This window comes from Gaeumannomyces tritici, assembly GCF_000145635.1.
Source record: "Gaeumannomyces tritici R3-111a-1 unplaced genomic scaffold supercont2.8, whole genome shotgun sequence".
In the NCBI taxonomy this organism is placed as follows: Eukaryota; Fungi; Ascomycota; class Sordariomycetes; order Magnaporthales; family Magnaporthaceae; genus Gaeumannomyces; species Gaeumannomyces tritici.
This window is the reverse complement of record NW_008804552.1, coordinates 432,826-447,915: the sequence shown is the minus strand read 5'-3', so window position 1 is coordinate 447,915 and position 15,090 is coordinate 432,826. Positions and strand designations below refer to the sequence as shown.

The following is a 15,090-nucleotide window of genomic DNA, read 5'->3' as shown; positions in this document are numbered from 1 at the left end:
AATTGCGGAAGTGGATTGGGTCGGCACGTGACCACGCAATTGGGATTGGATTGGGGGGTTTGGGGAAGGTGGGCCGCGGGAGCTGGAGTGCTGGACCTCTGGTTTCAGAGTCGACCAGAAAAAAAAAAGGGAGACGGGCCATTGCGCATGGATCAATTGATGCTGGCTTCCCCAGCTTCCAGCGGCACAACCCCTGACGAATCCCAAGATAAAATTATTTCGCAATCGGTAGCCGGTCGGCTAACTTTCCTACCCAGCCTTGCGACCCATCGAGGGGCTGTATGCTGCTGAGGGCGCTGCCTGTGCGCTGCCTTTCTCCCTTGCGCCAGATTCCAACCTTTTCGTTGGTGCGGCGGCGTTATGACTCCAGCATGGCGGCGCAAAACACTCCTCCCCCAGAGCCGCTGGTTATGGTTTTAGGCACCACTGGGACGGGCAAATCCGACGTATGCTTGTTGTCCTCTTCTGCCACCTTCTTGTTTATTCTGCTGCCATCTGTTCAAGGGGAAACAAAAAAAACCAAACCGAGTGCGGGGCTGACGTAGAACCAATGCCCTCCTTCTACGCCCCCTGCTCATAGCTGGCCGTAGAGCTTGCCTGCCGCTTCAATGGCGAGGTCATAAACGCGGATGCTATGCAGATGTACAAGGGTCTGCCCATCATCACCAACAAGATATCGGCCGAGGAGCAGCGCGGGATCCCGCACCACCTCCTGGACACCATCGGCCTGGACGAACCCACCTGGACCGTGCACGAGTTCCGCCATGAGGCCGACAGGGTCATCCGCGAGATCAGGAGCAGGGGCCGCCTGCCCATCGTCGTCGGCGGCACCCACTACTACGCCGACGGCCTGCTCTTTGACGACCGCCTAGTCACCAGGGCCGACGAGGCGAAGGCCAATGTCGGCGGGGACCAGGAGCAGCAGAGCGACCCGCAGCTCAGCGACGAGGAGCCGTCTCTACAGGATGCGCCAACCGAAACGCTACTCGCGCGGCTGCGAGAGGTTGACCCGGTCATTGCGGAGCGCTGGCACCCCAACGACCGGCGCAAGATCTGGCGCTCGCTGCAAATCTACCTGACCACGGGCCGCCGCGCGTCCGACATCTACGCCGAGCAGCAGCGGCGGCGCGACGAGGCCAAACAGCAGCAGCAACAGGCCGGGAGCACCGGTGATGCTGCTGCTGCTGCTGCTGCTCCCTGGAACACCTTGCTCTTCTGGGTCTACTCCAGGCGCGACGTGCTCAACGCCCGGCTGGACCGCCGCGTCGACGCCATGCTGGAGCGCGGCCTGGTTGACGAGACGCGCGAGCTGCACGACTACTACCTCGATCGCGTGGCGGCCGGCGGGCATGTCGACCGCACGAGCGGCATCTGGCAGTCCATAGGTTTCGCGCAGATGGAGCCCTACCTAGACGCCCTACGCCGGCAGCAGCAGCAGCAAGGTGGCGACGATGACGAAACCACCAGCCCCGCGCGGCTCGATGCGCTCAAACGCTCGGGCGTCGAGGCCGTCAAGGGCGCAACCCGGCGGTATGCCAAGCACCAGAACCGGTGGATCACGTACAAGACGCTCCCGCTGCTGCAGGGCGAGGGCGCGCTCGGGCACCTGTTCCTGGTGGATAGCACCGACGCGGGGACCGGCACCGCTTGGGCCGCCGAAGTGGCGGACAAGGCGCGCGCCGTGGCGGAGAGGTACCTGGCGGGCGACGCGCTGCCCGCGCCCGAGAGCCTATCTAACACGGCGGCCGATGTGCTACACGCGAGCCTCGAGGCCGTCAACGGCCGCCGCGTGACGTGGGGCGCTAGGACCTGCGACGTGTGCAGGGCCACCCTGGTCACCGAGGAGCTGTGGCAGACGCACATCAGTGGGAACCGCCACAAGCGAGCCGTCAAAGCCGCACAGCGCCGGGCTCTTGCTATTAGGGAGAATAGACCGACCACATTGGCAGTTGTGGAAGGAGATGTTCTCGTTGATGAAATGTCATCGTCAAACCAGTCACAAATATGAATAAAAAGCATACCAACCTGGTAAAAGCCAACCAACTTTTGACGCTCTATGCCATAAAAAAAAGTCTGCTATATACCAGAAACCAGATCGCCTGGACGACCATCCTTTATGTTTGAGACGAGGTTAATAACAGGTCTAGGCCTTGATCTGACTCTTGACCCACTTCTCGAGGCCGCCGCGGGCGATGATCTCCTGGACATTGGGCGGCAGCTCGCCGACCTTTTGACTCCACGTCTCGCCGCCGGGGCCCTCGGTGACGGTGACCTTGCTCCGCCTGACGTCCCAGAGGAAGGTCCAGCCGGTGCGGTGGGTGAGCGCCTTGTCAGCGCCGCCAAACTTCTCGCGCAGCCTCTGGACTAGGCGCGGCACTTCGACGCCCATGAGGGCGTTGTTGATGCTGTTGCGGCTGAAGATGTTGCCGAAGCTGCCGGCCACGACGAGCGGGATGCGGCGCGCCAGGATCGCCGTTGCCGCCTGCTCGCGCGAGCTGCCGCAGCCAAAGTTGAAGCCCGCCACCAGCACGTCGCCCTCGCGCGCGACCGAGCCGAAGGCCGGGTCGTAGTTCTCCATGCACACCTCGGCCATCTTCTCGATCGACACGTTATCCTGGTACGTGTACTTACCCGGGTAGATGCCGTCAGTGTTGATGTTGTCCGCGTCGCAGAACACGATCTCGCCCTCCACCTTCTCGGGGAAGCCGGGCAAGATCTCGGTCAGGGCGTCGTCGTTCGTCGCCGCCGGCGCCTCGCTAGCCTCAGCACCGCCGAGGGTGGGCTCGGATGTTGATATCAGGCTTTCGGCTTCGGCGAGGATCTTCTCCAGCGCATCCTCGATGCTTAGGGCCTTGTCTTGCTCGAAGTCGCCGTTGCCCTCGCCGATGATGACCTTCTCCACGCCCTCAGGCTTCTGGTACCAACCGGGGCCGGCAATCTTGCCCTGAAGCGCACTGGCGGCCACGACCTCGGGGCTCGCGAGGTAGGCCTTGGCGTCGGTCGAGCCCATGCGGCCCTTGAAGTTGCGGTTGCTGGCGCTGATGCCCACCTCGCCGGGCTCCAGGAGGCCGGTGCCGAGCCCGATGCACGGCCCGCAACCCGCCGGCAGAGCCTGAGCGCCAGCCTCCAGCAGCACCTGCCAGTCGCCGGCCGTCTCGGCCGCCTCCTGCTCGACTGTGGACGCGGCACCCATGTAGAAGTTCACGCCCGGGGCGATCTTAGCGGGGACGCCGTCCTTGGACGCCTCCCTGAAGACCCGGGCGGCGGCGGCGATGTCAGACGCGCGCGAGTTGGTGCACGACACGAGGTAAGCTTTGTTGAGCTTGATGTTCTGGGCCTCGAGGTCCTTCAGCGGCATCGCCACCTTGACCGAGTTAGGACCCGAGACGAAGGGGGACAGGGTCGACAGGTTGAGGTACAGAGACTTGGCGTATGTGGCGCCGGGGTCGGCCGTAAGCTGATTCTCCAGGAGCTGCTCGACTTTCTCATGTGTGAAGACGCCACGGTTACCCCCTTCCTTGCCTAGCATAGCCGACGTGGTCGCCTTGGCACGGAGCCATGACTGTAGGACCGAGTCGATAGGGAACAGGCCGCTCAGGGCGCCCCACTCGGTGGTCATGTTGGCTATGGCAAGACGGTCGTCGACGGGGATGCTGCGTATGGTCTGTTCGGACCCGGTGAACTCGATGGCGTGGTTCAGAACCTCATCGTTGTTAAACAGACCGCAGAGAGCCACGATGACGTCCTTCCCCGTCACACCAGGCGGGAGGATGCCCGTTAATGTGACTTTGGCGATAGGGGGTATTTCTGTGCGGGGCTACGTCAGTCGGCTGGCTCCCAGCAGACAAGGTGGCTCAGGGGCACAAGGGAAGGGCATTAGTTACGCCACCAAGTCTTTCCCGTTGCCCAAATGGAGGCGGCATCGGTGCGCACCATGGGGGTGCCTGCAGTCATGTGGTGTTAGCATCTGGTTCCTACTTATCCTTTCTTTGGTGCACAGAATCCAGGGCCGGACTGACCAAGACAGCCCACGCCGCCATACATGTTGCTGTGGCTGTCAGATGCAACGGTCACAGTGCCGGGCCACGCATAGCCCTCCTCTACCATGATCTGGTGGCCGATACCGCGGCCTGCGGGGTAGAAGTCGACGCCGTGCTTCTTGGCGAACTCCTCGATCTGCCGGTACTTCTTCAGGTTGGACTCGCTCTTGTTCTGGACGTCGTGGTCAAGCGTCATGACGACCTGCCTGTTGTTGTGGATCTCGGAGGCGCCGATGGACATGAACTTGAGGGCGACGGGCCACGAGTTGTCGTGGGTCATGCAGTGGTGCGGCGAAAGCGTGACGTAGTCGCCCGACCTGACCTTCTTGCCGGGCGCGAGCCCGACGGAGTATCGCTGCACGATCTTCTCCGTCAAGGTCTGCGGGGTCTGTGGTGCGGCCTGGGGGATCGGGACGGCGGGCGAGGTCGAGTCCTGGAGCTGCGAGTGGAAGGCATTTTGGCGGCGCCGTGGCGTCGCGCTCAGCAGGCGGGTCTGTGAGAGGAAGGGCGTGGCGGGCCGAGGAAGCGCCAGCTGGCGACAGCTCCTCGCCGCGACGAGGGCCAAAACCCGTCTCTGGGGTGTACCATGACCATATCAGTTGAGGCGTCGAGGAATGGGGGTGGGCAAGCAATTTCAGGGGGCAGGCCGAAGTCGGAGCGCACTGGAACACACATACTGCGGGCAACATGGCCAAGTCGTTTATGGTAAATTTTGGACGGCCACGGGTGTGCTGCGGGCCCAATTGGCATCACCATACGACAGGAGAAAGCGCGCGCCAGCACCGCAAGCCTAGCCTTGTCGCGCTCAGATTGTCGAGCTCAACTGTCTGGGCATGAGAGAAGCGATTCGCCAGTCGAGGTGGGTAGGTAGCATCGCGACACAAAAAACGTCGGCAGGCAAAATTTGTGTGGGGGGCGCAGCCTCGAGCCCAAAGCAGAATTGCGTCCGCCATGATTGGCCCTAGCGGGGCTTCTTCGAGTTGCCGTCTCCAACGCTCTGCTCTTTCCCAAAACGGAAATTCCTCTCTCAGTTACAACCTCGTTTCCCTATGAGCCACGGCAGGAATCATCTCTTTGACAACTCACCTCTACGCTTACCACTTCCCATATACCCATGGACCATCCGCCGCGTTAAAGCCTTTGGCTATAACTGCCCCCGTCATCCCATCAAGTACCTCCCACCATGCCAGCTACCGCAACGAAAGCGCCGCCCGGACCAGCCGGCGAAACGGCCAAAAAGAGCGTCGACACCGGCAAAGTCGCCGAAGAAGGCGTCAACGGCGCTAGCAAGAAAACCAGGAGGAGCTGGAGGAAAATGCTCCTCGCTGCAATCAAGAAGTCACAGACTCCTGTCCGTAGGTTCAGATCCAGCTCACTGCCTAGTCCCTATCTCATCACATTCTAACCGACAGTAGAGCGTATTACTGCTCTCCGGAGGCAGCGTGAGTGGCGTGCTACTCTCCGGGGGCTTCGGCGCCCAACTCTGTCTGGTATGCTGGGCGAAAAGCGGCAGGCTGTCCAAATAATCAGCGAGACCGCGATTGAGTCTCCATCAAGAACTCCCACCACCAATATTAGTTGACAGAATCCACCATCCCACTTTCATTTGGGCAACATGGGAGGATGATGCGACGTGCATGCTGAAGAGTATGGAGGGGGCGAATGGCGCAACCAGGGGCATGTCTAAAAACAAGCAGGCAAAGTCTTCTGAAGGCAAAACGAGAGATAACACCCTGTACGTGCTCGCCTGTGGAGGTGGCCCGCATCAGTAATTGCCCGTCGACTGCAGCACCAGCACGTGCAAAACCGGGCGGTGTTCCGCCGGCTTACGGTGGGTGGGTAAGCCTTCAACTTCCACCCGGCTCTTGAGTAGTATTCCCGGAATCTCGTAACGATCATACCCTTGGCATGCACCGTCTTATCATGCACGACCCTGTCACCCTGTCCCTGTGAAGATCGGGGATAAGAGCAGACGGAACGCAGATCGCATCTTTGTCTCTGCAGGACTCGTGACTGGCATGTATGTGCATGGATGGGTAAGTGCCGTTGGAGTCACCAGCTACCGGACTCGCAACCAAGCTGCCACATTACGAAGTAGCCAGCTATGCTGTCCTTTGGTCATTTATTACCTAGCTAAGCGCTGGAGGCGGTGCCCAGATATGGGCTAACCAATCTGCCTGTTAGTCTCCCTGTTGGTACCCCGTAGTCTACGTGTTTCTCTCCATGTTCTGGTGCGGGATCCGATTGAGGGGTTTCCATTGTTTCAAACTTTTGTTTTATTTCCTCGCTGCCACGATAAATTTGCCCCGCTAGGCCCAAGCTTGCGCCGGCGTCACTTACCAAATGTCAGCAGGGCTCATTGAACCGTCATAGCAGCACAGTGGGCGCCCGCCCTGCAGCTCGCTGGGTCGGGGTTCCTGACCCGCTTCCTTACTTTGCAGACCCACCGCCTGAGGCTGCTCGGGCTGTCCCTTTGCAGCGCACCACCTCCCACCCGGGCACCTCCCACCCGGGCACCTCTATGCCACTGCCCTCGGAGCCTGCTTGATCCAACAGCTTGAATCATAATAGGGGCGGGATTTGCTGACATTGCGCCCAGCCGTTGACCGTTTTACTGCCTCGTTTATTCTCCATCGCTCCCCTCCCTCAGCCTTTGTGCCATACTCCCTTCCACCGCCCACTTATTGTCTGTCGCAACTCCCACCCATCGTCCTGACTGCCCGTGTCCATTCGGTTTCGCTCGTGCCAGCCAAGTGTTTCCACCGACTTCTACGGCGCACGGCGGGGAATCCCTGTGGAATCTGCCCCCAACAAGGCAAGGTCGTGCTGCTGTCCTCCAAAGTTGGCCACGTCCAGCCAGAGAGGACTGCCGCCACCATGGCCTCTGCCGCTCCCAACGCACTGGCCGCGAACAAATCACCCCGAATTCTTGCCTGCGTTCTTTGCCAGGTGCGCGTTTCTACCCCGCGCCTTTGTTGGATGTGGCCCCTGGTAGGGGCGGCGTGGTTGAGTAACGGGCTGCTAACAAAATGCTCGACGGCATGGCCAACAGCACCGCAAAATCAAATGTGATCGCTCGTTTCCCTGCGCAAACTGCTTAAAGGTATGAGCGCTCGCCTGTGCTTCTCCCCGTGCCCCGCGGACGTTGACGATCCAACACCATCCAGGCCAATGTGCAATGTACTCCCAGCACGCCAGCGCCCCCTCGCAAGAGGAGGCGTCCCAACCAGGATCTCCAGGAGAGGCTTGCGCGCTGCGAGGAGCTTCTTCGAGAGTACGCCTCGGAGGGCAAGAGCGAAGACATTCCCTCGACGCCTACCCACTCTAGCACGAGCCCACAGCACACTCCGAAGCCGAGCGAGGAGCCCATGCCGAACTGGCACAAGCATGGCAAACTGATCAAGCAGGAGGGCGGCAGCACCCGATTTATCGACTCCTACGTCGTGTTCACCATCTACGACGAGCTCCGAGCCATGCGCACCATCATTGACGACGATGAACCCTCGCTCGATGATGATCTTTCGGAAGGCCCGACTCCTGACACGAACGGCGCAGACCTGCTCATGGGCGGAGAAACCCCGCAAAGCCCGCCCTCCACGTTTGACCTGCATCCAGACGCGGGCCAGATGTTCCGCCTCTGGCAGGTGTTCCTGGACCGTGTGAACCCCCTCTTCAAGGTCATCCACATCCCGACGGTGCAGCCATACCTGATCGATGCCACGAACCGTTCCGCCGACCATCCGCTCCCAAAGAATGTCGAAGCGCTGCTCTTTGCTATATACAACATGGGAGCTGTGGCGCTCTCAGAAGAGGAATGCCAGACATTGTTGGGCTGCTGCCGGGACGTCGCCATACAGCGCTTCTCTAACGGCGTTCGGACATGTCTGAACCAAGCCAAGTTCCTCAAGAACCATGAGTTTACTACGCTACAAGCCTTCGTGCTTTATCTGGTGAGTTTGGGCAACCTGGTCTTGTGAATTCCGGCTCATGCTAACTGGGTTGGACATGACGCAACAGGTTTCGATCCAAGGCAGGTACAACCAGCATGCTACCTGGATTCTCCATGGAGTGGCGGTTCGCATCGCTCAGAAGATGGGCCTCCATCGAGATGGCACATCGTTCGGCCTCAGCCCGTTCGACGTCGAGATGAGGCGCCGGATGTGGTGGCAGATCGTGGCGTTGGATGGCAGATTTGCCTTCATGTCTGGGCTGGGGCACGCACTGCTACCGCGAGTGTGGGACACCAAAGAGCCCAGAAACCTCAACGACGCAGATCTATACGCCTCGGCCACCGAGCTACCCCCAGACCGCGACAGCCCGACCGAGATGGTGTTCTCCCTGATCCAGAACAGGCTCACGCGCTTCCTCGTCGAAACCCCGGGACTTGACCCATCTTTTCTCTTCGACCCCAGCTCTCGCAACTCTCCCGAGAGCCCTAGCAAGGAGAAGCTGGAAGAGTACCGCGCCATGCTCGCTGTGGCGGCGCAAGATATCGCTGACATCGCTGAACACCAATGTGACGTTTCGGCGGGCCCGATACATGTCTTCACACTCGAATTCGTGACCATCATATTGGGCAAAGTCCGAACGCTGGTTGCACCCGATAACAATGATAACAAACCCAACTGGGGCAATTCTCCCAAGGACAACGTTTTCCGCCTCGCGGTGGAAGGACTGGAGCATCACGTGCGCCACCACCGCACCGCCCTCAAAACGGGGTTTCTTTGGTATATACGCCTCCAGCTTCACGAGGAGCTCTTCATCTTCCTCGCCGGCCAGCTATGTCACCGTCCCGATGGCGCACTGTCAGATAAGGCGTGGGAGTATCTGGAGGCATTCGAGCCCCTTCACCCCAGCCTCTTCGACCCCAACTCAAGCAAGTCGCATATGACATTGGCAGCGTACCTGGTCAAGGCATGGAACGTAAGGGAGGAGCACTTCATGCAACAAGTTGGCCTGCCCCTCCCAACACCGGCATTCATCGAGCGGCTGAGGGAGGATGTGCCACAAACCAAGGTTGAGAGCCCGTCCATCAACAGCCGGACGGATTTGGGAGGAAGCGTCAAGGTCAAACTCAACGAGAACGATCCCATATTTGACGATTTCATGGGCACCTACGTCGACGGCACCTACGTCGAAGGCGGAGACTGGGATATCTTCTCCAACGTAGGCCTCGGCGCAACAGCAACCCCGGCCTTCGGGGTTACTAATGGCAATCCAATGGGCATGAATATGCCCAATGGACAGGGTACGAATCAGATGCCCCCGGGCCTAGTCGGACTCTTTGGCCTGGGTGCTGAGTGGAAAGATGGCGGAGCTGGTTATTAGGGGACACGCCAATTTTCCGGAAGATCGCCCGCCTTTCCTGCCCTCACTGGTAGAGGAGAGGTTCGTCTCATGGTAATAATAGTACCCACCTCACCCAAAAAAAACAGGCGAAAAAAGAAGGGAAAGCAGAGGATGGATTTCAGGCGACGATGTCTTTTGTGAAGGACTGTCTGGCGTCGAGCGCTGGCAGTGTGTACGACCTGGGCAAGCACCGGCTGTGGCAGTTTTTTGTTTTGCTTTTTTTCTTGTCATTGTTGGGTTGTACCGTTAACATCTTCCCCACCACATAGATGGCGTCCACCTCCTGGCGCTCAGAACACCTCTCTCATGGTAGCCAAGAATTTGCTCTCGCGATACCCACGACCCGGTTGCGGGATAATCTAACCCGTGTCTCGTTCTCGTAAATAGAAGGGGGATGAATAGGACGATTGGATGTATTCCCCCTCTAAGAGAGGTTCTAGGGCTCGGTGGGAGCGTTAAATGAAGCTTAGCTAATACGCATGACGATAGCCGACGCGGCGGATCGGGCTTTGTGAGGTATAGGAAGGACGGAGTGTAAGCTCGGGGTGTAAGCTCGGAGTGTCGGATGCCCAAAACCCCGACCGGTCATAGACCCATGCAAGCAGAGGCTCCGTCAAGGCTCGGCAAAAACTCTCGTCGCTCATCTCGGTCTCTTGACTCGACCGTGAAGATGTAGGATACATATAGTGCCACCGGACATGGAGCTCGAGGAGCCCGACTACTGCATGTTTGCCTTGGGCTCGGTCCTATCCGAGGCTTAAGCCTGGGAGGTCTCCCTGGCCGAGCCGATAACGTAGCCCCGGGGTTTAAGCTGTTATCGGGCGATTTTTGTATTCTACAGGCTTGCGATGATGTACGAAAAAAACGGTATAATTTTATTGAGTGCGCATAACACGCCAAGTTTCAGCCGAGATTTGGTAGCGACAACCTCGAGTCGTCGTGGCAAACAAGCCACTTCGCTAGAGATGCGAGGATAGGACGATCGACGCGGCTCCTTTGGGTGATTGGAGGAGAGCCAGGAACCTTCCAAGTGGATGGCACACAACGAGGCCGTCTCCTCTTCTCTACGCCCCACAAACCTACTAGGTACCTACACACTAAACTCCTCCCCCCGCTACTCAGAGATCCCCCACCCTGACGACGACCTTGCCCGCCGCGCGCCTGCTCTCGAGCCTCGCCAGCGCCGCGGGCACGTCCTCGAACGCCCACTCGCGCCCGCCGTCGACCACGGCGCGGAGCTCCCCGGCGGCCGCCATGTCGGCCACACGCCGCATGGTCTCGGGCTCCGCGTCCATCATGGCCGCGCAGCACCAGGCGCGGCCCGTGCCGCCGAGCCACGGCGACCGCGGCCAGAGGGCATTCAGCTGCATGGACACAATGCACGACGCCATGTGCCGCAGCGTCCAGGCCGGGATGACGAGCCCGACGGCGCTGTAGACGCCCTCCGGGGTCAGGAAGCCCGCGCTCGCGACGTAGAGCTGCTGCAGGCCGATGCAGTCGAGCGCGGCGTCGAACGGGCCTGAGCCGTAGCGGCGCTTGAGCTCGGGGGCGAGGGGTTGGTGCTGTTGGTAGTCGATGACCTGTGATGTTTTGATTATGAGTGACACAAGATGGCGTGGATGCGAAGAGTAGACCGGCAACGACGGAAACAAAAGAAGAAAAAAAACAAAAAAAAACGTACCTCGTCAGCACCCATGCTCCTGACGAGCTCCGCGTTCTTCCCCGAGCACACGCCGACCACGAACCCCTCGGGCCCGACCCGCCGGCGCGCCATCTGCAGCGCCATCGGGCCGATGCCGCCGCTGGCCGCGTTGACGAGCACGCGCCCGCCGCGCCGCAGCCCCGCGGCCTCGACGACCTGCAGCGCCGTGCACGCCGCCACCATCAGGCCCGCGGCCTCGCGCAGCGGCACCCCCTCGGGGGCCCTGACGGCGAACCGGGCCGGGATGGCGACGTGGCCCTGCAGGGCGCCCGTGCCCGTGGGCCAGGCGAACGAGACGGGGATGAAGCCGCAGACGGCGTCCCCCTTGGCGAGGCGCGGCCGCTGGCTGTGGGTGTTGGGGTCGAGGTTGGGGTTGGGGTCCCAGACGTCCTCGACGACGCCGGAAAAGTCCAGCTCGGGCACGACGGGGCCGCGCTTGCGGGCCCAGGCTGGGAGCATGCGGAGGTAGAAGGACGTGCCGTGGTTGAGCGCCGCGTAGGCGACGCGCACGAGAACCCACTCCTCGGCCAGGAGGCGCTCGACCGCTTTGGGCACCGGCGGCTGCGGCGGGAAGGCGGGCATTGGGTAGGCGTTGTCAAGGGCGAGCACCGCCGAGGGCTCGCCCGGCTTGGTGAAGGTCCACGCCTTTGTGGTGGTGGGGGCGGGGGTGGTCATTATGCAGTAGCTAGGGGATAGGCTGCGGGTGTGCAGATATCGATGTCGTTGATTAGGTTTCCAGAGAGTTCGGTTTTATTAAAGCGCGCGATGTCCATGTTGGCTGGGCTGCGGACCAAAGCAGATAAATGCAATCCGACACCACACACATCACGAGGGACGTTATGTATATACAGTGAGCAAGGTTGCCCAGCTGGAGCCCATAGGGAGGCAACTAGCGCCTCTGCCAAGCCACTTGTATACTGTCTGGCACGAGTTTGACACGTTTATCTTTCCGGTCAAGCCAAGGCTCGGGCCTGTAAGCGGAGCAAAGTTACGAGGTCAGTCGGGCGCTGCTGTCGAAGATTGAGCACCCCGTGTGGCCACACATGATGTCGGGAGGCCACCAGCCATTGCGGGATCGTGGTCTCGACTAGTGAGTCAACCCTCTCGTTGCTGAACGCGACGGCTTCGGGCCAAGGCACTTGAATGGAGGTTGGTGGAACCTATCCGTCCCGTGCTTGCTTCCGCGCGTGGTCTGGACTGCTCTTATACATATAGCACGCGGTGCCCCACTGCGGCTGAACTTACAGTGGACCCGTGACCCTGAAGCGGGGAATTGGAGCCAACGTCACAGATGGGGTGCGTCAGACCCTAACCCTCACGGAGCGCAAACGTCTTGGTCTAAGTGACTGCCCTGAGATGGATCCCTTCACGCTCTATCACCATGAGCGAGCCACTCGGGGCAAGTCATTGGCAGTCCCGAATATAAGAGAGCCCATCTTGCAATGTCTTCCGTCTGCGCCGCGCCCCAAAATGGTGGGGGGATAACCCTTAGGTCGGCACCCTGTCGGCGATCAGAAGAGACCGGAAATCCCATCCGACCAGCACAATATTGGGTGAAAATAGTCCCAGGATAGGCGCAGCCGGTATGATGCCACCCCTTCTATCCTGGGCCCTCCTAGCTCGTATCTCAACTGCGGCGCTTCTGGCCCGGCCCCGGGGGAATCAGCAGTACCTCGACAGCCGCCCGCTTGAAACCGGCCACCCCAACCCGAATCGCATCGATAGGTGGGCGCCGACGACCACAGCTCCATCCACTACTAAGCCCCTAGGTATTCTGAGCGAAATTCGCCTGAGCCAAAGTACCGGAACCAACTCGTGGCTGAACTCGAAAACATGCGGCTGGTTCACGGGCCACCCGTGTAAGTCATTGTCCCCGTCTCGCCGACTGGCACCGGCTAATCCAACACGCACGATCTAGCCTCTCCCTTTACCTGCGACGATGGGTGGACATGCTCGACCGACACGAACTACGTGGTGGGATGCACTACGACCAACTACTTCCCCTCGTTTGCCATCTGCTATGACTACGAAGCTCAGCGCTCGGGGAGGTGTTCCAGCCTTGGTGCCCTCACCGGCTGCTGGTGAGTGTGGCGAGGTAGGCTGACGGCAGTCTTTCTGGCTGACAAAGACAAAACGTGAATCGCAGCTCCTTCAGCGACTACCCAGCCTGCGGCACATTCCTCTGGGTCGAGTCGACGCCGCGCTCCATGCTGCGCTGCATGACCAGCACCTCCATCGTCTCCATCAATGACCGTCCCCAGTTCGTCGTAGATGCTGAAATCACCGTCACTGCCTCCACTTCATCTTCAAAAGCCACCACAAGCGATGTAGTGCCGCTCTCGACCGTCCCCAGCAGCTCTGACAACAACAACAACGGCGGCGGTGGCGGTGGTATTCACCTCGGAGCCCTCGCCGGCGCCATTGGCGGAGTCGTAGCCATCGTCTTCGTCCTGCTGCTCGCCCTCTTTTGCTACTACAGGAAGCGCGGCCCCGGCGACCGCCGCCGCCCGCACATCAGCGCGCCCATCCCAATGACGGACCTGCCCGCGGCCGTCCTCGCGCGGCAGGAGCCCGCCCCGCCCCGGGACCCCACGACGGGGGAGCTGCTCCGCGGGGGTCCCGACCCCTACGTCTGGGCGCGGACCCGCGCCCGGTCGCCGTCTCCGGACGGCGTGCCGCGTGAGATTCCGGAGCGGAGCCCGTACAGGCCCCACTTGCAGGCGGCCGGCGCGGCTGTGGACCGGAAGGCGTAGGTTGGGCCTGGGGCTATAGTGGTAAAACCAAGACGTAGGGCCACACCGAGCAGAGTGTTTGGGGTCGTGTCTACTCACTCCTAGAAAGACTCGTGGGGGCCGGATGGATAGATGGAAAGGAATTGGGGGCCAGAGCAGTAACCAAATGGCGAGGCGAAACAGTGAGGCGCTGTACTGGCATAGCCACTCTCGATACTGCCGCGTTAGTTTCTTTTATCAATAACCCTCCCTCCTCGAAATAGCCCTTTTGCCCGACCTGATGAATCGAGTGGCGTGCCCGAGGCACAGTTTTCGTCCCCCCAGTGAACTGCCTATATAGCATGATCAAGCATCCACGGCGCACAGAGCAAGAAACATTTATCGTACAGCGCCTCTGTCCTCCCCCGATGTGTTTTACTCAAAGCCTTGGGTCCTAGTTTTGACATCAGGACTCCCGAATAGTCCATGAGCTCGGCCGAATTCATGCACTCCCTCCGTGCCATGTCACTTCAACCATCCGATCGCTCTAGCCATCCTGTCGTCTTTCCCATCTGGCCCGACAGCCTGCAGCGCGGTGTTTGTTGATGAGAATTCCCCCGCTATTATACATCCCTATCTGAAGATTTGGTTCTTCTATCTTCTCTTTGTGTTCTCCGGCCCCCTAGTCCGCGGTGCAAAAGATGGCCTAACCGAAGAGCCCATCTTCCTCCAGCAGGAACTCGAGCTCTGTAATGCCGGGCGGCATCCTGACCACGCCGTCGTCGTCTTCATAATCTGCCGCTTCCCATTGGCCAATGGGCTCTCGGTGGTTCTCGCAGTTCACGTCGATGCGCTTGAGTCCAGGAAGCTTTTCCCTCGAGACATCAACTAAGTCCATAACCCTCAAAAGCTGCATCGCAAGGTCAAATGGTGCCTCAAAGCCCCATTCCTCGTCTCCTAGGCGCAAACTCCGACCTTTCGAGATGGACATGACCGGGTATGCCCCTGGCTGGGGGCGCACACGATCCAGTATCGATTTATCAAAGATGGGTTTGTATTTTTCCAACATGAGGTGACTGTTTTATTACCATGGTATATCAGTATACCCGCCCGAGCTAAGTTGGCGTCGGAAGAAAAGAAGAAAAAAAGCAGGGGGAACTGGAGGGGAAGAGAACCAGCACGTCTTACTATTGCTTCTCAGACACTAAGCCCTCGTGGGTAAACTGGCCCTCATCCCCAAAGTCGGGTCACGGAGACGTGGAAGGCCAGTATGCAGATTTGCCCAGTC

The 15,090-nt window shown here is 60.0% G+C and overlaps 7 protein-coding genes across 7 annotated transcripts; 4 read left to right on the top strand and 3 right to left on the bottom strand.

Annotated features, from left to right (window-relative positions):
* The first annotated feature begins 115 nt into the window (after window positions 1-115).
* Window positions 116-2,167, top strand: GGTG_12274 (hypothetical protein). Its single transcript, XM_009230171.1, has 2 exons — window positions 116-446; window positions 581-2,167. The coding sequence occupies exons 1-2, from the start codon at window positions 282-284 to the stop codon at window positions 2,006-2,008; spliced, it is 1,593 nt and encodes a 530-aa protein (XP_009228435.1). The 5' UTR covers window positions 116-281; the 3' UTR covers window positions 2,009-2,167.
* GGTG_12273 (homoaconitase) lies at window positions 1,487-4,958 on the bottom strand. Its single transcript, XM_009230170.1, has 4 exons — window positions 4,718-4,958; window positions 4,020-4,614; window positions 3,885-3,944; window positions 1,487-3,807 (listed from the first exon to the last, which is right to left on the bottom strand). Exons 1-4 carry the CDS (start codon window positions 4,727-4,729, stop codon window positions 2,144-2,146), a joined length of 2,331 nt encoding a protein of 776 aa, XP_009228434.1. The 5' UTR covers window positions 4,730-4,958; the 3' UTR covers window positions 1,487-2,143.
* Window positions 4,959-5,223: 265 nt separating this feature from the next.
* On the top strand, window positions 5,224-6,588 carry GGTG_12272 (hypothetical protein; the record flags this gene model as incomplete). The annotated part of the gene is made up of 4 exons (XM_009230169.1): window positions 5,224-5,395; window positions 5,456-5,482; window positions 6,045-6,076; window positions 6,394-6,588. 4 exons carry the CDS (start codon window positions 5,224-5,226, stop codon window positions 6,586-6,588), a joined length of 426 nt encoding a protein of 141 aa, XP_009228433.1.
* Window positions 6,589-6,917: 329 nt separating this feature from the next.
* Window positions 6,918-9,368, top strand: GGTG_12271 (hypothetical protein; the record flags this gene model as incomplete). Its single annotated transcript, XM_009230168.1, has 4 exons — window positions 6,918-6,989; window positions 7,093-7,143; window positions 7,208-7,990; window positions 8,058-9,368. The coding sequence occupies 4 exons, from the start codon at window positions 6,918-6,920 to the stop codon at window positions 9,366-9,368; spliced, it is 2,217 nt and encodes a 738-aa protein (XP_009228432.1).
* An 877-nt stretch (window positions 9,369-10,245) lies between these two features.
* Window positions 10,246-12,074, bottom strand: GGTG_12270 (hypothetical protein). The gene is made up of 2 exons (XM_009230167.1): window positions 11,071-12,074; window positions 10,246-10,969 (listed from the first exon to the last, which is right to left on the bottom strand). Exons 1-2 carry the CDS (start codon window positions 11,764-11,766, stop codon window positions 10,508-10,510), a joined length of 1,158 nt encoding a protein of 385 aa, XP_009228431.1. The 5' UTR covers window positions 11,767-12,074; the 3' UTR covers window positions 10,246-10,507.
* A 605-nt stretch (window positions 12,075-12,679) lies between these two features.
* Window positions 12,680-13,961, top strand: GGTG_12269 (hypothetical protein; the record flags this gene model as incomplete). Its single annotated transcript, XM_009230166.1, has 3 exons — window positions 12,680-12,950; window positions 13,010-13,172; window positions 13,238-13,961. 3 exons carry the CDS (start codon window positions 12,680-12,682, stop codon window positions 13,842-13,844), a joined length of 1,041 nt encoding a protein of 346 aa, XP_009228430.1. The 3' UTR covers window positions 13,845-13,961.
* Window positions 13,962-14,508: 547 nt separating this feature from the next.
* GGTG_12268 (hypothetical protein) lies at window positions 14,509-14,793 on the bottom strand (the record flags this gene model as incomplete). Its single annotated transcript, XM_009230165.1, has 1 exon — window positions 14,509-14,793. The coding sequence occupies one exon, from the start codon at window positions 14,791-14,793 to the stop codon at window positions 14,509-14,511; it is 285 nt and encodes a 94-aa protein (XP_009228429.1).
* Window positions 14,794-15,090: the final 297 nt, after the last annotated feature.